The sequence below is a fragment of the Catharus ustulatus genome, chromosome 17 (assembly GCF_009819885.2).
Source record: "Catharus ustulatus isolate bCatUst1 chromosome 17, bCatUst1.pri.v2, whole genome shotgun sequence".
Classification (NCBI taxonomy): Eukaryota; Metazoa; Chordata; class Aves; order Passeriformes; family Turdidae; genus Catharus; species Catharus ustulatus.
The window spans coordinates 723,959-744,036 of record NC_046237.1 but is presented as its reverse complement, the minus strand read 5'-3'; the positions used below and the strand labels follow the sequence as shown (position 1 = coordinate 744,036).

Sequence of the window (20,078 nt, the reverse complement as noted above, 5' to 3'; positions counted from 1 at the left end):
AGTTTCTCTAAAAACATCCAACAGGCATTTTATTAAGTTAATGTGATTTGGACCTTGTTTAATTCTTGCCTGAAAGCTTTCTGATGGTATGTAAGGTATGTTCCCTCCTCTAGCTGTAAACTGTGCTAAATTCAATCTGCCCCTTCCTGAAGAGCAGGGTAAGATGGTTTTGAGTCTCAGGTTTAGACTGACCTTGATCTCCACGTGTTCAGCTGTGGTGGATGGATTCTGGCTGAGTTGGGACCTGGCAACTCTCCTTCAGTGGGAAGTGCTGAATGCAGCTCTGGGCTGGGTTCTGCAGATTAAAATCACAGCTGGTACCTTGGTCACCAAATATTTCATGTAAGTGCTCAGACCCTTGGAGAGCTTTATGCCATTACATGAAACTGCACAGTCAATACCAGGTCTGTGCAGCTTTGACATTAAAGAATTCTTCCTCTTCAGTAGGAGCCCCAGAACGGTTTCAGTTGTTGGTGGAGAGCTCTGGACAGAACTGGGTGGATGTTCAGGGCTCCTGTGTAAATCAGCCCGAAGCACTGGATGCTCTCAGAGCTCTATTCAGTGCAGGTTTAAAAAATGCCAAGTGAACAGCAGTGGTGCAGTGGATGGAACAAATGGATCTGGAGACAGAAATCACTGGAATTTGTCCTTCCAAAGGGCTGTTTAAGGCACTGCTGCTGCCCAAACCTCTCCTGGTCGTTGTTGCCTTGCTGGAAACAAATCTGAGCTACGCACACTGGTGGCTGCTGGGACTATTTATCTGTTAATCTTGCTTAATTATGAGAAACTGGGACAGAGTTAATCTCCAGATGCACTTTCCACGTGGATGCTGTGCCGGGCTCCAGGGCAGCCCTGGCTCTGGGACTCCCCACACCCGACGTGCCCGTGGCTCCGGGTCCCTGCACTCCCCATTCAAAGACATGGATGCTCCCACAAAATCAATGTGGCAATTCTGGAGCAAAAGGCTGCCTGGATCCTTCTTAACAGCTGTAAATCTGGCTTAAGAAAATTTATCTTAAGTCGATTAGGAGCAGATTAGAGCTGAAGCAGAATAAGGCACTCCTGTTAAACTCCTCAGGGATGGATGGCCTGCATTTCAGTTCAGTGCTTTAAAATGCTTTTAAAAGCTCTGTGATCTCAGTCTCACCTCCACAAAGAACTCTGGACCCTCAGAAGGACTCTCAGGCCTCCAACTTTTGCCAGGGCTGCAGCTGCCCTCTGTGAGTGGATCTTGTGGTCAGGAGGGCTTGGAGGAGCGGCTGTGACCCCTTGTGAGCATCCCAGGAGCGGGGGTGTTCCCTTATGAGCATCCCAAGAACAGGAGTGATCCCTTGTGAGCATCCCAGCAGCGATCTGACCCCTTGTGAGCATCCCAGGAGCAGGAGTGATCCCTTAATGAGCATCCCAGGAGCAGGAGTGATCCCTTATGAGCATCCCAGGAGCAGGAGTGATCCCTTAATGAGCATCCCAGGAGCAGGAGTGATCCCTTATGAGCATCCCAGGAGCAGGAGTGATCCCTTATGAGCATCCCAGGAGCAGGGGTGATCCCTTGTGAGCATCCCAGGAGTGATCTGATCCCTTATGAGCATCCCAGGAGCAGGGGTGATCCCTTGTGAGCATCCCAGGAGTGATCTGATCCCTTGTGAGCATCCCAGGAGCAGGGGTGATCCCTTGTGAGCATCCCAGGAGTGGTCTGACCCCTTGTGAGCATCCCAGGAGCAGGGGTGACCCCTTGTGAGCATCCCAGGAGTGATCTGGTCCCTTGTGAGCATCCCAGGAGTGGTCTGACCCCTTGTGAGCATCCCAGGAGCAGGGGTGACCCCTTGTGAGCATCCCAGGAGTGATCTGGTCCCTTGTGAGCATCCCAGGAGTGATCTGACCCCTTGTGAGCATCCCAGGAGCAGGGGTGATCCCTTATGAGCATCCCAGGAGCGATCTGACCCCTTGTGAGCATCCCAGGAGCAGGGGTGTTCCCTTGTGAGCATCCCAAGAACAGGAGTGATCCCTTGTGAGCATCCCAGGAGTGATCTGATCCCTTATGAGCATCCCAGGAGCGATCTGACCCCTTGTGAGCATCGCAGGAGCAGGGGTGATCCCTTGTGAGCATCCCAGGAGCAGGGGTGATCCCTTACGTGCAGCTGTAGCACTGCAGAAACCCCCAGAGCTGCACAGGGAAGCGTTGCACTGTAGTAAACTGAGGAAAATTACTGCAAAGTGCTTCAAAATCCCACTTGGACCATTTGGCTCGGGTGTGCTGCCTGTCTCTGTGATCCTCCCAGGACCTGACTGAGCAGCCAGAAAGGTAGAGGGGAATGCTGGATGGCAGAGACGGCAGGGTGTGCAGAGAGTCCCCGTGCACAGAACCATCCTGGGCACGGGGTGTGCACAGAACCATCCTGGGCAGGGGGTGTGCACAGAACCATCCTGGGCACGGGGGCTGCTCCTGCCGGGCACCAGCCCCGGCTCTGCTGCGGTGCTGCCCAGCTGGGCCCGGCCCAGCCGCCTGAGCTGGGCTCTCATGCCATCTAGCTGCCTGCTCCTGCTGCCTGCTCCTGCTGCCTTGTCCTCTCTCCTCCCTGCTGCCTTTCCCTGCCTGTTCCTGCTGCCTTTTTCTTTCCTCCCCGCTGCCTCCGGGCAGCCCGTGCCCGGCCGTGGCTGAGCCGAGCCGAGCTGAGCTGAGCTGAGCTGAGCTGAGCCGAGCCGAGCCGGGCTCACTAAAGCCCGGCTTTACCAGCAGCGCTGCTGTTCTAAAGCAGCTCCCCAGAACCAGGGCTGGCTCCGTCGCTGCTCAGAGCCCAGCCTGGGAGAGCTCGCTGTACAATGGGGCTTAAGCTGTCCTGGGTGTCCAAAACGCTTCGCTTCGTAATTGTTTCTGATATTTTCATAGGATGTTCCGGGGCTCGGTTTTTGCAGCGTGTGTTGTGAAGCGAAGCAAAACTCGTTTCCTTCCTATTTCTTTTAACTTTTTTTGGTATTACGCACGAAGCGGAGCGGGCTGGGGGAGGCAGTGCCGGAGTGGGAGGGGTGTCACCCGCCCGGCACGGCGCTGCTGTCCCGGTGTCCCGGTGCCCCGGGGCCGGGCCGGTGTCGGGGCTGCACCGAGCCGCGATCCCGCCCGCCCGCGCCGCGGAGCTGCGGGAGCGCCGCGCGTGAACCACAGAGCTCCCCGCTCGCTTAGCGCCGCTTAGCGCGCCCGCCCGCGCCGCGCCCCGGCCGCAGTTCCCGCGTTGCGGTGACGTCAGGCGGGGGCGGGGCCGGCGGCGGCGGCGCAAGATGGCGGCGACCACGGGCGCGGGTGAGCGGGGCCGGGCCGGGCCGGGCGGCGGGGCCGCGCCGGGGCCGCCTCGCCCCGGGGCACCCGCGGGGCCGCGCCCGGGCACGGCGGGGCGGGAGGCGCCCGGCGGAGGGGTGGCCGCGGCCGGGGGGACGGGGCGGCGGCGCGGCCCGAGCGGGGCCCGGTGGGGCGGGGGTGGAGCCGGAGCCGTCCCCGCTGCCGCCCGCGGGTCCCGGCGGGCCCGTCCGCGCCTCCCCGGGGCTGCCGAGGCCTCGCGCGGGGAGCGGCCCCGGAGCGGGGCCGGGGGCGAGCGGGGCCGCTCGGGTGCTGCGGGAGCGTGTCCCACCGGGACCGGGCCGGACCGGGCCAGGACCGGGCGGGCCCCCGAGCCCGGGCCGCCCTTGGGGCTCTTTGCTGCCCTGCTCCTCTCCTGGGCAGTGCCGTGTGCCTGGGCTGGCCCGTGCTCTCCTCTGGCAGTGCCCAGGCTGTGGCTGGAGCTCCGTGAGTGAACTCAGCCGCTTTAAAGCGTTCTAAGCAAATTGCCTCTCTCGGTTCCGTGAGACGTGTGTGCTCCAGGAAAGCACTGCATTTTTTATTCCCTTCTAACGTGCTTCACACCAGCTTTAAACAGTTACACATACTCTCCCTTTGCATTTATCACTACACATTAAACAAAAATACTGCAACTAGATTTGGAGTGAGGTTTTTTTCTGTTGACATCCTCTAATGAACTTCAGCAGATGGAGTAAATCAGAGTCACTTCTGTTGAGGCAGTTTCATTTTCCTGTTTTCCTCAGTCCATGGAGGGTTTCACACGTGCCCCTGTAGTGCTTGTTTCCAAATTGCACCCTCTGAAGTTTGTGTTCTCACTAGGACGTGACTGCTGGGGATAGAACAGATACAACTTTTTTTACATATAGTTCTCTGCCAATGACCACTCCGATTTTAAGGATAACCATCACAATGCACATAATTCATTATCCATTTAATACAAACACTTTTGAAGTGCAGGTTGCTGTGTCACAGGTGTGTGTTCGGACCTGTCGGGTGTTGACACAAAAGCTGTAGCCCGGGAGAGGGGACCCTTCTTGCCCTGTTGGGTCACGTCCTCCTGCCTGCTCTCGTTCTCAGCGATCCTTTCAGGCTGCTGACTTTGCGCTTTGTGTTTGGCAGGAAGAACGAGGCACATCCTTTCCTTTGCAAGCCAGGGCAGCTGTGAGAGTGAGCGCTGAGGTGTGGAAGGGCTGGGCTGCAGGGGCTGCCCCAGCACGGCCCTCGGGACAGGCTGCTGTTATCCCACAGCTGCTGGCCACCCTGTCATTGTCCCCTGGGTCTGTGACAGCTGCCTGGTGTCCCCAGGCTGGGAGCAGCCCTGTGTGCAGTGACAGCTGTGCTGCAGGAGCACTGTGTGTCTGCATTAACCCAGCATCCAGAGAGGCTCCGTGCTCAGCTGTCCCCCATGGCTGCCCTCCCAGCTCTCTGTAGCATTGTAAAGGACAGATTTTGTGTGCTGGGGGCGAGGGCAGCCCGGTGCCCAGGTGCAGTGCAGGCTGTGTGGGGCCCTGCTGCCCTGCACTGAGGGCAGGGGGCTGCAGGTGCCCCCTCCTCACTTTCCACTGCTGAGGAAAGTGCCTCAGGACTGCCTGCACTCACCTGGGAAGCACAGTTTGCTAAAACTTGTTTGGTGGGATCCTAATGTGCTCAAATTTGTCTGTAGCACAGTGGAGTGTGTGGATGTCTGAGTGTGTGGTGGTTTAGCAATGCAGCCTAAACACATATTGAAGATGAAAAATGCTCATCTGTCTTCAGCAGCAGCTACTGACCCAGAGGCAGAAGTGGTAACAAATATCCCTGTAACCTAAAAAAGTCATAGGGCTGGTCCTGGCAATTAGACAGGTAGATAGATTAGATATTTGTATCTATTAAGCAGGTAAAAATTATCAGCAAGGGGAAAAACCCAATCCTGGGCCTGGAAGGAATGTTATGAGTTACAGTTACTGTTGTGATACACTTCCATCTGTGCAGCTGAGAGGAGAATCCTGTGTTGCTGATGATGGGTTTCCCACACAGCCCATCACTATATGAATAAAAAGAAAGGGTTGACTTTAATGATTTTAATAAGGCTGTTCCTAGGAGGCTGCTCTGCGTGTGTCCATCCTTCAGACTCAGGTGTCCTGCAGGAGTGCTCAGCTGCCACAGGTGATCTAGCAGGAATCCAGGGGTTCCTCAGAGGCTCCTGCACTTGCTGGGCTGCAGATACACTACAGACCTTGCACCACGTGCTGTCCTGCACATTCAGCTTTAATAATGAATCAAAACCCAGCCATGCTGGCCTGGGGAATTGAGTTTCTCTAACTTTCACCCTGGGAAAGGTTTATGACCTCACTTCACCCACTTTTCTCTTACAGTTCAGTTTCCTGGGTCTGCAGGGCTGTGAGGCACTGTGTGTACCAGGAGCCTGCAAGTGCTGAGTAAATGATAAAATGATAAAATGGGTTGCCCAGATTTAAGTTTTTCCAATCTGAGGAAGGGGAAGAACTGGAGAAGAGGCAGTCATTGTGTGTGTGTTTGTGACAGTGCTGGGACATGTGGCTTAATGCTCACACATTGGGGTTGGTACAGTGTGTGTAACTTAAAAGTGTTGTTTCTAACTGCTGGGGCCCTGTAACATCCCTGCAGACTCCAGGGGAGCCTGTGAAAAGCACAGGAGAGCTGCAGTGTGTTGTACAACACAGGTGCACCTGCCTGGCAAGTGCCCCACGGTGGAGGGACAGCATCATTTTTATCTCAGAGGAAACATTGGGGCTCTCTGGGGCTGTAAGTGAAACCTCAGGGGTAGGGGAAAGTAATGGAAGAGAAATACGAGGTAAATTCTGCATTCTTAAATAAAATGGACTGTAAGAAATAGTGCCAGAGGAGCTGATTGCAGAGCTCTTCTCAGTGCCACTGCTCACTGCTGCATCAGAGTGGAAATTGTGACTGTAAAGGCACTGCAAGAAATCCAAAGTTCCTGTCTCCTGAAAGCTTTTGTGACAATTGCTGAAAGCCTTTTATTTGGTTTTAAGCATTCCACCACTTCAGAAACTTTATGTACCATTGTGACAAGGAATGGCTTGTGTATTTTTTACAGTCCCAGTGCTGCAAGGATAAGCTGTCCAATTAATTATCTGCAGTCAATGCAAAGACATGAAACACAGACTGGAAAGGATGTAATTAAGGCTGAGTATCAAATACACAGAAACAAGCAACAGAAAGCACTTTAATGTACTGAGCATCAGAGCTGTTTAAAGCTGTTGAGTTTCAGCTCATTTGAGTTCCTGTAAATCAGGAACTAGTATAGGAAGCAGGGTTTAAATTGTCCAGTTTGATAAGTTGCTTGTTGCCAGTGAAGATGTGGAAAAACCTCCAGTAAAAGACAGTTCCTCTCCTCAGAGCCCCATTCTCTGAGGGATTGCTGAGGTGTGCCCTGTGCCTGTGCTTCAGTCCTGAAGAGAAATGCTTGTAATTCTGCCTCACTTTGGAAAGGAGAGAGAAGCATGATGTTGAAGTTTTTGGGAGGTGTATTTTTTGTTCTACTGCCACTGATCAGAAGATTGGAGGAGAGGATCCATCCCCAAAGGCACTGCCTGCTTTCACAGTGCTGTTCTCAGCTTCACAAGGTGTCTGGATGTGAGATTGCTTTGGCTATGGAACTGAGGAAGATGGAGATGGAAAAGTGTAATCTGTGAATAAGATGAGAAAAATCTCAGCCTGATAAGATCTCTCAAAGTTGTTGCAAGACACATCCAGTTGTATATCTGTGTCTTTAGTAGTGCTGCATTAAGAGATAAATCTGAGAGTGCTTAAAGATCTTTAAAAGTCCAAGCTGGTGCCAGGGAAACTTCTGGCAAGGAAAAAAGAAGGTCCTGATTTGGTTGAAGGCTGCAGAAGGTGTCCTGAGATCACCCAGCTTTTTAACTGCAGCTCTGAGCTCCATCAAGTGCAGGTTCAGTTCTCTCTGGTTGCCATAAAATTATTTCCTTAACGTTTTGTAGCTTGTGAACTCGTGTGTGGGGTTGAGGCTGTGCACATGCACGTTGCTGAAAGGTGTTCTTTGGGAAGGATTGCTCAGATCTGTCACTGCAGAGCTTGTCTAGCCAGTACAGTCGTGATTTAGCTTTCACTGGTCTGCCTTTGTGATTAAAAGTGAGTATCTCCTTTTGCTCTGAAATGTGTTTTCAGTTCCATTTCTGGGAGTATCTCTGTGAGGTTAGGCAAGCTGCATGAAGCAGTTACTGAGATATTACTGCATTTATGTTTCAAATGAAGCTGCTGTTTGAGAGTCATCTTGAACCATAGTGAAGGCCAAATTAAAATGCATAACTGAAAGTACTTTAGACAGGCTGATTACTTTTTAATTGCCTCTCACTTTATTTAGGCTTTCTTGTGTTAAATGAAGGGCTCTTAGAAAAACAGGTTGGTTTGATGAGTGCCATGGAAGTCTCCATTGCTGCACTGAGAGGGTTCTGCAGGGCATTTATTGGGGGTGGCAGAGGAAACGCTGGGGACTCCTGGTGCTGTCAGGGGACATCTCCTGGCCCTGCAGCTGCCACCCTCTGCATGGGCATTATTGGGCAATACTGTGTGTGCCCAGGACAGATCTGGCTGCTTTCTAGGAATCCTGGCCAGCAAACAGGGCGGTGATGTGTTGTGTGTGATCACAAGTGATAAAGGTCCCAGCAGGATGTGGTAGCAGCCCAAGAGTGCTCCAGGCCCTTGCAGATGAGGAGCAGATGGGGTTGGCTTAATGGCCTTGAGCATCTTTCCAGACTGACCAGAAGGATGAACCTGGGCTCTGTTCTGCCTTGCTTACGGGAATTTTATTTATATAAAAATATTTATTTATATTCTTTTATATTAATAGGTGTGATTCTCTTTCTGTTGAATGAATTTCTTGAGAATGTGTCAGGGAGGGAGTTGGATTGCCAGTTGTGGTATCTGATCCTTCACATTACACCCTGAGCTTTAGAATAGGAGTAAAACATGTTTAGAAAGCACCAATGCTGTAGGACAGGCTCACCTCTTGTAAAATTAGCTGTTATCTCCCATGATCATTTTATTTTCTGTGAAGTGAATGAAACTCAGATCGGTGTCCTTGCCTTTGGGCAGCCCCTTGCCAGGCTGCCCTGCAGTGCTCACCAGGAGCAGTTCCTGTGAATGAACACTCATTCCTGTGAACGATTTCCATGTAAAGCAGTCAGTGCACACCATGACTCGCCAGCTCTCTGGAGCCCTCACACTTGCCAAGGAGCTCAGAAATCCTCTGTGACTCTTTTATGGCTCTGATTCATGCTGGATTCATGCTGAATCAGAGCAGCTGTATCTAGGGAGAGCTCAGCAATTAAGTTGCCTTCTCTTCCCCAGAGGTTGTAAAACCAAGCCCAGTTCTGGGTAACAGTGTCAGAACTAAGGCTGCCTTTCAGTCTGCGTTGTAGGAATATGTAGGTGGTGATGTCACTTTTAATTACACTCTCATTTAAAGATTCCTGCTTAGCTCAGTGGACAGGGTGTGATGCTCAGAGGGATCACTCAGAGTTGATGCTCACAGGAAGGGTGGATGGGCAATATTTTTGTCTGCCATAAAGCTGATTCCTCCTGGGCTATTTAGTTTGGTCTTAGTAAATACCAGTGAACTGTTTTTGCACCACTGGTAACTATGAGGTGATCTTATTAAGGAGCAAGGCACAGGCTCAGGGATGATGCTTGTTAAGCATTGTGATGTTGTGGTGTGGAAGTGAGAGCATTTTTTGGCATTCCTGTGACTCATTCCAGCAGCTGGTGCTGGGGCTGGGGTTCTGATAAGAGCCCCAGGGTTTGCTCTGTGACATCCCCTGCCCTGGGGAAGAGCTGCTGGGCCCCTCCAGAAGGACCTTGTGTTTGCCCTTGCACCCTGGCCCTTTCTGGAGTCTGGAGCCCAGACAGCATTTTGGCTGTGAGTCATCCCCCAGCAGCTCTGCTGTGCATCCACCGCAGCAAAAACAGGGAAATAGGTGGGGGGTGTGCAAGCAGAGGTTTGCACCTTTTCCTTCAGCTCGTGCTCCATGTCTCGTGTCCCCAGCTCTCTTGTCCCAGATGTTGGAGCTGGGCTGCTCTGCCTCCCCAAACCACAGCATGGAGAGGGAACAGGACTGAAAACAGGGGGGCTCGTCTGTCATGGCTCAGGTGTGACTTGCACACACCTGTCTGAGGCACACAGGATACACACTTCATCATTTAAAGATTCTGTGGGACAGTAAATGCTGGGGTCTGTCATGCAGGGGACATGACAGTGGTGCCCAGGAGGTCCCATTCACCCAGGCCTGGGGCTGTGCAGTCTCATGGCAATGGCTTTAGCAGCCCCAACTGACTCATTTCCTTTCACAGCCATGCTTTGTGTTGCTCAGCAGCCATGGAAACAGCACGGTGTGGCTGGGAGGGGATTTGGCAGGGAGCTGTGCTCAGCACCCCCACATGGGAGGTTTGGTTCTGCCAGGACAGCTCTGGTGTCTGCTGGCACCCCTCTGCTGGCCCTGGTTCCTGCAGCCATGGCTGGGTCCTGCTGCCCAGGATGTTCTTGGATGTGATCCTGTTAGATGTGTGTCCAGCTGGCAAACAAACCACTTTCTTTAGCCATTTAATGGTTTGGTTTCTTTGATGCATGCTTTGTAGTGAATGAAATTTGGACACCTCTGATTGTGCAGCAAAATCAGCTCTGCCATTTAGTTTCCTTGGGTCATTAATATATTTAAAGGAGAGTTTAGAACTCCCAGATCCTCTGTGTATTGCCCATGTCAAGGAGTGCTCCATGGGCTGCAGGTGGATCTCTGCCTCCACAGGGACATCTCTGCCCATCCTCTGGCACTGCTGTTCCTCTGGCACGTCCTCTGTGCTCTCTGCAGCTGCTGCTGTGCAGTGATTTGTCCCTCCCCAGCCCTGGATCCCAGCAGTGCTGCTCACTTGGCTCAGGGCAGTTCTGCTCTGGCTCCTGGGTGCAGGTTCCTGCAGAGCACTGGAACCCACTGAGGTCAGGACCCTCCTGGCTGTGTCACCTAAGCTCTCTGTGCCATTGTTTTCCATTCATGAGGTGGGAAGAGGGAATCTCCCTGTTCTGCTGTTTGTTTTGAGGAGAAATGTGCCAGCAGTTACAAAGTGCTGGAATTCCTTGGTGGTGAAGGTCACAAGTACAAAGGATGCTATTGCTGCTGACAAAGCCCACTTCAATTAACTTCAGATTAACCTACTAATGTTATGAAAGAGTTTTATTTGCTTTGAAAGGTATTTTTAAAGCTCTGAGTCAACTGCTGTCAAGCCTCTCATGGTGTCATTTTGTACAAACTCCTAAATTTTTATACTATAAATCATATAGACAAGTGCTAATTAGAGCTCCATAATACTATGTGTACCTTTGAGGGAACAGAGATTTCCTTTTATTTCACTGCCTGCCATAACATGGGGCCTGTCAGCCTTCTAGAATGGTTATTTGGGGATACCTTGATTTTGCTTGTAAAATCCAAGCTAAACATGGGAATAGCTTTTTTTTTAATGTTGAAATACTGTCATTCAAAAAGTGGTATTTTCATGCTTTTGCTCAAAAGATGATCTGTAGAATGACCAAAAGTATCAGGGAAATTATTCTAACTTTTTTTTCTTTACAAGATTTTTCAACTGAAAATATTTTTCTGACTGTTTCAGGAGTAAAAGTTCCTCGTAATTTTCGTCTTTTGGAAGAACTTGAAGAAGGTCAGAAGGGAGTAGGGGATGGAACAGTTAGCTGGGGCCTTGAAGATGATGAAGATATGACACTCACAAGATGGACAGGAATGATTATTGGGCCTCCAAGAGTAAGTATCCACTTAAACATTGAAATAGTACTGTTGCCTTTTTTTCCCCCTTCTCCTAACCTAACCACTGAAGCAGAAAATAAGCAAAACCCAAATGAGTGAAAAAACACTTTAGGGAGTGATTTATGTTGAACTTCTTTATAATAATGGGTTTCATGTATCTATATGGCTTTTTGCTTATAATTGGAAACATTTTGGTGCCTTTCTGTGGTTAGTTCTGTTACTTGTCTGCTTTATATTTGCAGATTCAGTCAGACATAACTCTGGAGACCCCAGAATTCCAACATCCTGTACCCTTGAATCCAGCAAGGTTTAAAACCCCTCAGCTGGTGGGGTACAAATGGAGCTGCTGCCAGGGGATGCCCTGTGCTGGATTTTCTGGGTCCTGCTCAGTTTATGGGCTGCTGTTATTGCAGCAGTGCTGACCAGCTCATGTAGAGCTTCAGCTGACTGAGGAAACTGAAATTTCAGTGATTTTGGTCTCCTCTGAATGTCCTCTCCCAAAGCAGCATCTTCCAATGAGCTGCTCTTTGTGGGAGCATTGCTGTGTTCTGTTTCCCCCCAGCCCTACTAAACTGTGGGTTTGCACTCTGGTAGTGAAGTTGGGGACTTAATTATGTGTTGAATGTGTGCATGTGTTCTAAAACCAGAACTTGTGTGCTGTCTCCAGTTTCACTGTTCTGTTTCCTTAATATCCTTTGATGGAGTGCAAGTAGCCAGTTCTCCTTCCTGCAACAGCAGATGTCTCCTACATCTGGCCTCAGTATGACTTCACAGCAATTCCAGGGGTCATTATATGAAACTTTTTACAGACCTTTAATCATGTTCCTGCTCTGTTCCCATTCTGTCAGCTGCCTTTTTGACAGGCACTGAGGCTGTACAAGGATGTGCATTATGAAGGCATTATAGATGCAGTGTTTTCTGTCTCACCCAGAAGTGTTGTTTACTTGTTGTCTGCCTTTGCTAATCTCTCCCCAGTCACGAGCATTTCATTTGTTTATGGTGTACCCAAATTGTTTTCCAGAACAGCATTTGATTTTAGAGCATTAGGGGAGTGCTAATGAGCCTGCATTAAGGCTGTGGAGAAAACTCACTGTGTGTATAGGCTTTATGGAAAATTTAAACAACCTTGAAATCTAATTTTGAAAATTAAATAGGAATTGAAATGTGCAAACAGGAGCATGCAGCCTTGCCAGCAGTGATGGAAGTTTGCAGTTCTTGCCTTGCTGCAAACCAGGGCTGTAGGAACACCACAGCAGAGGAGTCAGAGCCTCTCCTGTTTTTCTGACACACTCAGCAGTAGAGATCTTCTTGCCAGAAGTGTCCTGACTCCTTCTGAGCTCCCTGCCTGAAGGCAGCAGAGTATTGAGAGAGATCCTGGGGACTTGCAGCCATCCTTGTGTGCTCTCCTCCTCTGCCACTGCTCATGTTCAGTTATTGCCATTGTGGTTCTTAGCAGCATGTGGAAATGCTGGCTGGGGACAGAAAGTGCAGTTTGCCTCTGGGTGGGAAGCAGTCAGGGGGAGGATGTGCTGGACTGCAGTGGGGAAAACGAGCAGCTGTGCAGAGCTGGAGTTGCTGTGCTGCTGCCCCGAGCTGTGCTGCTGCCCTTCACGTTGTGTGATGTCCCAGAGCAGGGGCTCACCTTGACACAGGCTGCTGAAAATCAGAGAAACAGGGGCTGTGTGTGCAGCTGTGTGTGCAGCTGTGTGTGCAGCTCTGGACTGGCTGTGCCCCCCGTGTGGGTGCCTGTTCAGGGACCCCAGAGCCCTGCATGCAGCTCAGGGCTGCTCCCTGCACAAACACCAGCAGAATTCTTACCCTGCAGAAGCATTTGATACCATGAATGTTATAAAGTGAATTGAAAACAGGTAGCCAGCATGGTGTCTACATGACTGCCCACACTTTTGGTAGTTCCCATGTTGCTGAAGTAGCCACTGCTTTCTAAACAAATGCTTTTTGAACTGCCTGATGTAATTGTTTCCCCCTTTCTTTTCTCCTCAGACAATTTATGAAAACAGAATATACAGCCTTAAAATAGAATGTGGGCCTAAGTATCCAGAAGCACCTCCATTTGTAAGATTTGTAACAAAAATTAATATGAATGGAGTAAATAGTTCTAATGGAGTGGTAAGTTTTTTGCTTTTATTCATTTTAATGTTGTTTTTTTGTGCAGCTTCACTGCTTGTTTTACACTTGCAGCTTGCTTATGTACTCATTGCTTGGGATGCTGTTAGTTGGAGAAGAAAGGGGGCACAAGGGAAGTGGACCAGTGGAGATTTATTATGCTTTTAGTAAAACACTTGCTTTTGATTTCTCCCACTCAGATTTAATGTGAGATCTTTAGTTGGGGGTGGGGGGAGTTAAGTGTAACCAGTGCACCAATTCTGACAGGAATGGTCTTTTTGTCTGTTTTAGGTGGACCCCAGAGCCATATCAGTCCTAGCAAAATGGCAGAATTCTTATAGTATCAAAGTTGTTCTGCAAGAGCTTCGGCGTCTAATGATGTCTAAAGAAAATATGAAACTTCCTCAGCCACCTGAAGGACAATGTTACAGCAATTAATTAAAAAAAAAACAAACCAACATGTCCCCCTTATTCAATTTAAGCTGTCTTCATTTTCCACAGTAGTAAATTTTCTAGATGCATCTTGTAGACCTCAAAATACTGGAAAGGAAGTTCCCATTCAAAGGAAGTTTTTCTTGAGATACTGTAAATGATACTAATTTTTTTTTTTTTTTCATTTGAAATATAAGTTGTGCTATAACAAATAATCCTGTCGTGTAACCACTGTCCACATAGCTGAACTTCTGGTATCAGGAAAAGTCTATTTAAATTTATTACTGTCAAGACCAGTGTGGCACATCCAACTTAACTGTGAAAGGATCCATCCCACAATCACCTTGCTGTGTGTCTGGCCTGGGTTTTTTTTTTTTTTTTTCTTTTTCTGTCTTTTGCAATAGAGTCGAAGCTCAGGGCTATTTATTAGAGTAGACACAAAGGTTTTTGCTTCCAGTGCTACACTGGGCTGTATGGACTACTACTGGGGATGTGTGCTAACCTCAGTCATCCCTCCCTTTGTGCTCGCTCTAGTAAAGGCTGAATGTGACTGTGGTCGTTTTTGGGTTTTTATTATTTTTTTTTAATGCCCTGATAATCTGGGGCAAGCTTTCCTTCTTTCCTTTGGCCAAGGCATAGATTGTATTTCTCTTCCTGGTCCCCCTCACCAGTGCAGTGAGCTTTGGGTGAGGGGTTCAGGGTTCTTTTAATCTCTTCCCTCTTCCCCTCTTTTTAGTGGGGGTGCTGCTTTCTTTTTGCCCCTCTTGGTGACTCTTCTCACCCCTGCCCCAGGGGTGAGCCTCGGGGCAATGACTTGACCTGTTCCCTCCTGCTTATCAGTTTGGTTTTGCAACAGATTTAGTCTTCACCAGCCTGGGAAACAAGAGTCTCTGTTCTGCTGGCAAACGTGGGTTTTCCCTTCCCTGAGCACTGCTGCCACACGCCAGGCTGGCCAGGCCTGCTCCTAGATAGGCTTTGACTGGGGAAAAGAGCAGTCATTTTCCAGGATTGCCCAAACCTTCTGCTGCCAAAGTGGGGGAGACTCTGCAGGTGGAGATGGTGAGCACCCAGGTACCCTCCAATCGCTGTTTGGTGCTTTGGATTGACCCGAGAATGTTCAGTAACAAAATGTTACTCTTGCATTTGCCCCTCCTGAAGTGGTGACAGGCACAGACAAATCACATCCCGTGGTAGGTTTTACTGGGCTCTGTGGGTCTCAGAAATCTCTTCAGTGAAGGTTTGGGGAAGCAGTGGCACGGCAGATTAAGGACCTTGATTGGCTTTGCATCCTGGCAAATCACTGCCTTTTCTGGTTTACTGTTCTGGACCACTAACTGCTGCAATGTGGATGCAAGCTTACAGGAAACCAACCTAGTGTGTCCTAAGTTTTATGAAAAATTCAGTGTTTGTGTAAAAAAAAAAAAAAAAAAAAAGGAAAAAAAGAAAAGAGTGAAAATAAACACATTTTAAAGCAGCAGCTGTCAAGTCAATGAACAATTGATGTTTCCATTAACTTCTGAGGAAAATATTAGTTGTAAGGATTTAACATCCTCTGTACTGAAAGTTTAACATAACAGTATTCCATAAGCAGCCTTTTTATTGTATCAGACCATTGCCTGATTTTAATATAATAAAAAGTGTGCATTAATATTAGAAGGCTTTAATTGTATTTATGTCAAGAATTTTGATCCCTTGTGGAGTTCTTGATTTGTTGGAAGTATCTTCCTACAGATCACGTTTAGCTGACAGAATGTAAACTGGTGGTGAAAGGCAATTGTCTCTGTCCAGCTGCTGCTGCTGTGCCAAGGAGCATCTCTAGTTGTGGTTTAAGCCTCAGGCTGCCCCAGGCTTGGCCTTTGTAGCATCAGGTGAGGCCCAGGAGCTGCCAGGGGTTCCTGGATCCCTGTGCTGCCGGGCCATGGCCCTGCTGTGCTGGAGCCCCCAGCAAATGGAATCCTCTTACCCTGTCTGTCAAGGTCAAGGAGTCCTTCACACCCTGAAATTGTGTTTGCCTCAGATGGTGAGGAGTGTCTGCCTGCAGCATGCCCTGCAGCAAGCTGAGCTTCTCCCCCTCTGGGTAAAAACAGGGCTGTGAAATGTTGGCCCTTCCCAGTGTGAGGTGTCAGAGCATTGCTGGGAGGTTCTGATGCATTCACTGCAGAGATGAGCAAGGTTCTGGGTTGGGAATGACCTTGTGAAGCTTTGTGAAACTTGCTGCTGTTTTCTGGGCTGGAATGAACTCTGCTCGCTGCTGGGACAGCCCCGGGCTGTCTGTGCACACAGTGGGGCTGTGTGTGTGTTTATTTAAAAGAGCTTAGCGTCAGAGGTGCTAAACGGGCATTGGAACAACTGATAATTACACTGGGCTCCTTGACTGTCTCTTTTTCAGAGTGCCCTGGCCCTCTTTGGGAGGTTGTGCTTGGTGCACGTTTGGGACCTCCCTGAACGTTTCTCCTTCAAGTAATGATTTTAAACCCGTGAGATCTGGTTTGCTTTGCGAGTTGTGCAGGTGAGAGCGTCCCACCCTGGCTGGGAGCGCCTGTTCCCAGCATCTGCCACCCAAAGTCGGATGCTGCTTTAAAAAAAGGCTTCACTGTGACTGTTCTCCCCCAGGAGTTCTCTCTGAACACCTCAGAGCTCCTCTGCTGTTCCCACAAAAAAGTAAGAGCAGTGTGGAAAAATAACTCCTGGGAGTCAGCTGCATTGGAGCTGCATTGGAGCTGCATGGGGCTGTGTCAGCGTTGTCACCTGTGCAGGGCAGGGACCGTTCACCCCGGCAGGTGCTGCAGAAATGAGGTGTGGGAGCAAAGCTGTGTCACCTCTGTGCTCATCCAAACCCTGGCAGTGCCCAGCAGAGTGCTCAGGTGATCTCTGCCAGCTTCAGTCTGCGTCCCAAAGCACTGTTCAGGGCAAGCTGTGAAGGATAATAAATGAAATAATTGGCCATGAAATAAATGTGCTGGAGGGGGCTGAGCAGGGCTTGGAGGAGGCTGCTCTGAGCTGGAGCCACCCTGCCCTGTGCCCACAGTGCAGGTCCTTGAGCCAGCCCTGAGTCCCCAGAGAGTCCCTGTGTCCCCAGAGGGTCCCTGTGTCCCCAGAGGGTCCCTGAGCCAGCCCTGAGCCCCCAGAGGGTCCCTGAGCCCTCAGAGGGTCCCTGAGCCAGCCCTGAGCCCCCAGAGGATCCCTGTGCCTACAGTGCAGGTCCTTGAGCCAGCCCTGAGCCCCCAGAGGGTCCCTGAGCCCCTGTGCAGAGGGTCCCAGTGCCCCCAGAGGGTCCTTGAGACCCCAGAGGGTCCCTGAGCCAGCTCTGAGCCCCTGTGCAGAGGGTCCCTGTGCCCCCCGAGGGTCCCTGAGCCAGCCCTGAGCCCCCAGAGGATCCCTGTGCCTACAGTGCAGGTCCTTGAGCCAGCCCTGAGCCCTCAGAGGGTCCCTGAGCCAGCCCTGAGCCCCCAGAGGGTCCCTGTGTCCCCAGAGGGTCCCTGAGCCAGCCCTGAGCCCTCAGAGGGTCCCTGAGCCAGCTCTGAGCCCCTGTGCAGAGGGTCCCAGTGCCCCGCGAGGGTCCCAGTGCCCTGTGCCAGCACAGCCCCCTGCCCTGGTTCCAGGGATGGGAGCAGGCTCAGCCTCGCCCCGGCAGGGACGGCAGAGGGAGCCAGAAACCTTCCCAGGGCTGGGTGCGGTGGTGCCTCCTCTCCTGTGCGGGAGCCACTGCTCGTGTTCACCCAGGATGGGTTTCAGTTTGAGGAGCCTGTGTATCCTGCCTGTCCCACTGCACAGCATTGACCTGCTGGGGGGCACCAGCACCACAGAGAGACCTTAACTGTTAATAAATGTAAATAACCCTAATAAATACTAATGGTTGGTTGCTTCTTGGCGTGTTGGGATTAAGCTCTGTGTGTGGACATAGGGAGTGTGTGCTTAAATGTGCCCTTTCTGCTCTCTTACAACCCCACACAGTGCTTTGCATTTAAAATTTAAATTTCTCCCACTATCATTATAATAACAGTTTTGAAGCCAGGGTGTGTCATCAACCTGTGAGACACCAGTGGTGCCTGTGGCTCAACCCAGGGCACTGCAGGAGGGACAAGGACAGGGAGCAGGAGGGACAATGACACAGAGCAGGGGGGACAAGGACACAGAGCAGGAGGGACAAGGACAGGGAGCAGGAGGGACAAGGACACAGAGCAGGAGGAGCACCCGTGCCTCTTGGCATGTCTGCATCAGGCTCTACCTACCCTGAGCTGGAAGAAGCTGAAGAGAAATTGATACTGATAATCCTAATGTCTAAACTTTTTTACTTTTTATGTTTAAGAAGGTTTTTCTGGTGGCTGAGGGTTTTCCTGTCGGTGGAATTGCCGTGTTGCATTAATCCTGGCTGATGTGCTCTCCCAGTGCTCACTAACCTGGCTGCTGCCTGAGATTCAGGTCCCTTAACAGCTCCTCGTTTTCCCTGGTCGTGCTGTAGCAGATTGCTGGAGAATGTGCTGAAGCCTGGGAAGAGCCCCAGTAAAGGCAAATTTAATTTAAGCACATGCTTAAGTGCTTTGTTGGACCAGAGCCAGCGTGCTCAGCCTCTGCTAGGAAAGGGCTTTTTTAGCCCTTGCTGAGCATCTTCTTCCTTGTCCTCCCTTCTTGGTGCTACATCCCTGGTGCTTGTGCCTTTACATTTTCCCTGATGTCTCCCACATTTTGTCACACAGAAGTAAAGAGCAGAAGATGATGTTGAGGATAGGGAGATAAGCTGGATGCTCATCATTTTATATCTGTCAAGTATCATCGCCTTCTTTCATCCTTATCTCCTTCTAATAAAGCCTCTAATAAAGGGTTTTCAGAGATGTGGGTCCTGTCTGTTTTTGTGCCTCTTGAGCCAGGCTGTTGGTGGCTTTGCCCTGACATGTCTGGAAAGCCCTGCAGAGCCCTGGTGGGTGACCAGAGGGGAGGAAATGTCAAATGGGCTGAAAGTCTCTTCCCCCTCTCTATTGCATGGTGTCTTACTTTTTACCTTTCCACTTGCTAAAGGATGTTTCAGGATAGCCAAAGCTGGAGATTCATTGGGAGGAAAAACCAGCCAAGCAGAATTTTGGAAAGAAAAGTGATGCAAACTTTTGAGCCATCTTCAGCAGAATCAACGGGGCCATTTCCCCTCCTGCTTGCTCTGCTCTAAATCCACGTGTCCCTGCTGCCTTGATCGTGGTCTGCAGATCTATAGAGAAGAGAATTTTTGTTTTCCTGCTGCTGGAGGCTTTCTGGGACTGATTTGCTGTGAGTGAGGCAGAGGGGGAGGCTGGAGGGCTCCCCAGTCCTGTGCACATGGGCTGGGACAGAGAGGTGGAGAAGTGCCAGGTTTGGTGAGCTGGCAGCGAGCTGCTGGGTGTCCCCATGAGACAGGGGAGCACCCAGTCCCACAGAACTCCTGCAGGTCGGTGGCAGTGCCCCAGTGCAGCTCTGTGCTCATTCTGGGTGCTGCAGGGGGGTCTGTACGTGTCAGAGCGAGGAGCAGCAGTGAGGAACAGCCACAGCAGGACAGAGATCTCAGCAAGGATCTGCCAAACTTCTGTCCCTCTGAGGAGACCTCTTAAATCCCTGGGCTACCAGATTAGATGCTGTCCAAGGTTAGCAGCCAGATGTTTCTCAGCTGTTTGGACTGGTTTCCAGCTGAGACCAAGTGAGTGGCTGTCCAGCATGTATGTATTAATATAAACATTTCAGAGGCCTTGCCTTGAGTGAGCCATTAAAAACTTCCCACGATCCTGTGAGTGATGCTGCTTCCTCAGAGAGCATCAGAGTTTTGTGCCTTGCACTTGAGTGTCCCGAGCAGCCCGGGCTGGGCTCCACCTGCTCGGTGCTGGGCCAGGCCTCCCCCTTGTTTCAGTGGCGCCAGAGCAGTGTGGTCCCTGGAATTTGATTATTTGTGTTAGCAGATAATTTAGGCCAGAAGGCTGAGAGTGTTCCCTTCCTTCCCTGGATGTTGTCATGCTTCCCAGCAGAACAGTCCCAGCTCCTGTGTCCCTTCCCCAGCCCTTGCCCCAAAAGTACAACAAAAACCTTTTCAGCGTCTCTCCTCGTGCAGGGTCACTGTCCCCTCGTTTTGAAGCTTGGTTTTGGTCTGTGCAGGCCTACAGAAGGAGAGGATTTCATTAACTCCACCATGCAGAGCTGTGTTTTAAATTATTGCATGTGTTAAAAAAAGGGTTGGTTTTTGATGTGTGGTTCTTCCAAAATATTCCCAGTGCCACCCATGAGCTTTGGTGTTCAAACAAGAGAGACAAGAAATGACCTCTGTGATCTGCCATGAAACAAGACCCTGCTAACACTTTCCATCATTTCCATCAGATTTTAGTGCCTTGGTGCCCCAGGCCTGGCTGTGGGAACTGCCTGGGGTGTGCAGC

The 20,078-nt window shown here is 50.4% G+C and overlaps 1 protein-coding gene across 2 annotated transcripts; it reads left to right on the top strand.

Moving 5' to 3' along the window:
- The first annotated feature begins 3,228 nt into the window (after positions 1-3,228).
- LOC117004235 (ubiquitin-conjugating enzyme E2 variant 1) lies at positions 3,229-15,345 on the top strand. Of its 2 annotated transcripts, XM_033074866.1 has the most exons (4): positions 3,229-3,295; positions 10,985-11,133; positions 13,138-13,263; positions 13,552-15,345. In XM_033074866.1, the coding sequence occupies exons 1-4, from the start codon at positions 3,274-3,276 to the stop codon at positions 13,696-13,698; spliced, it is 444 nt and encodes a 147-aa protein (XP_032930757.1). In that variant the 5' UTR covers positions 3,229-3,273; the 3' UTR covers positions 13,699-15,345. The 2 variants fall into 2 exon arrangements, with proteins under 2 accessions (XP_032930757.1, XP_032930756.1); XM_033074865.1 differs by lacking the exon at positions 3,229-3,295 and having other exon boundaries at positions 10,885-11,133.
- The last annotated feature ends 4,733 nt before the right edge of the window (positions 15,346-20,078 follow it).

Excerpts from the sequence above, each read along its gene's own strand:
- LOC117004235 (XM_033074865.1), top strand. The coding sequence starts at position 10,888 with ATGATCTGTAGAATGACCAAAAGTATCAGGGAAATTATTCTAACTTTT. Across the intron at positions 11,134-13,137 it reads TGATTATTGGGCCTCCAAGA|ACAATTTATGAAAACAGAAT; the intron begins GTAAGTATCCAC and ends TTTTCTCCTCAG. Across the intron at positions 13,264-13,551 it reads TAAATAGTTCTAATGGAGTG|GTGGACCCCAGAGCCATATC; the intron begins GTAAGTTTTTTG and ends TGTCTGTTTTAG.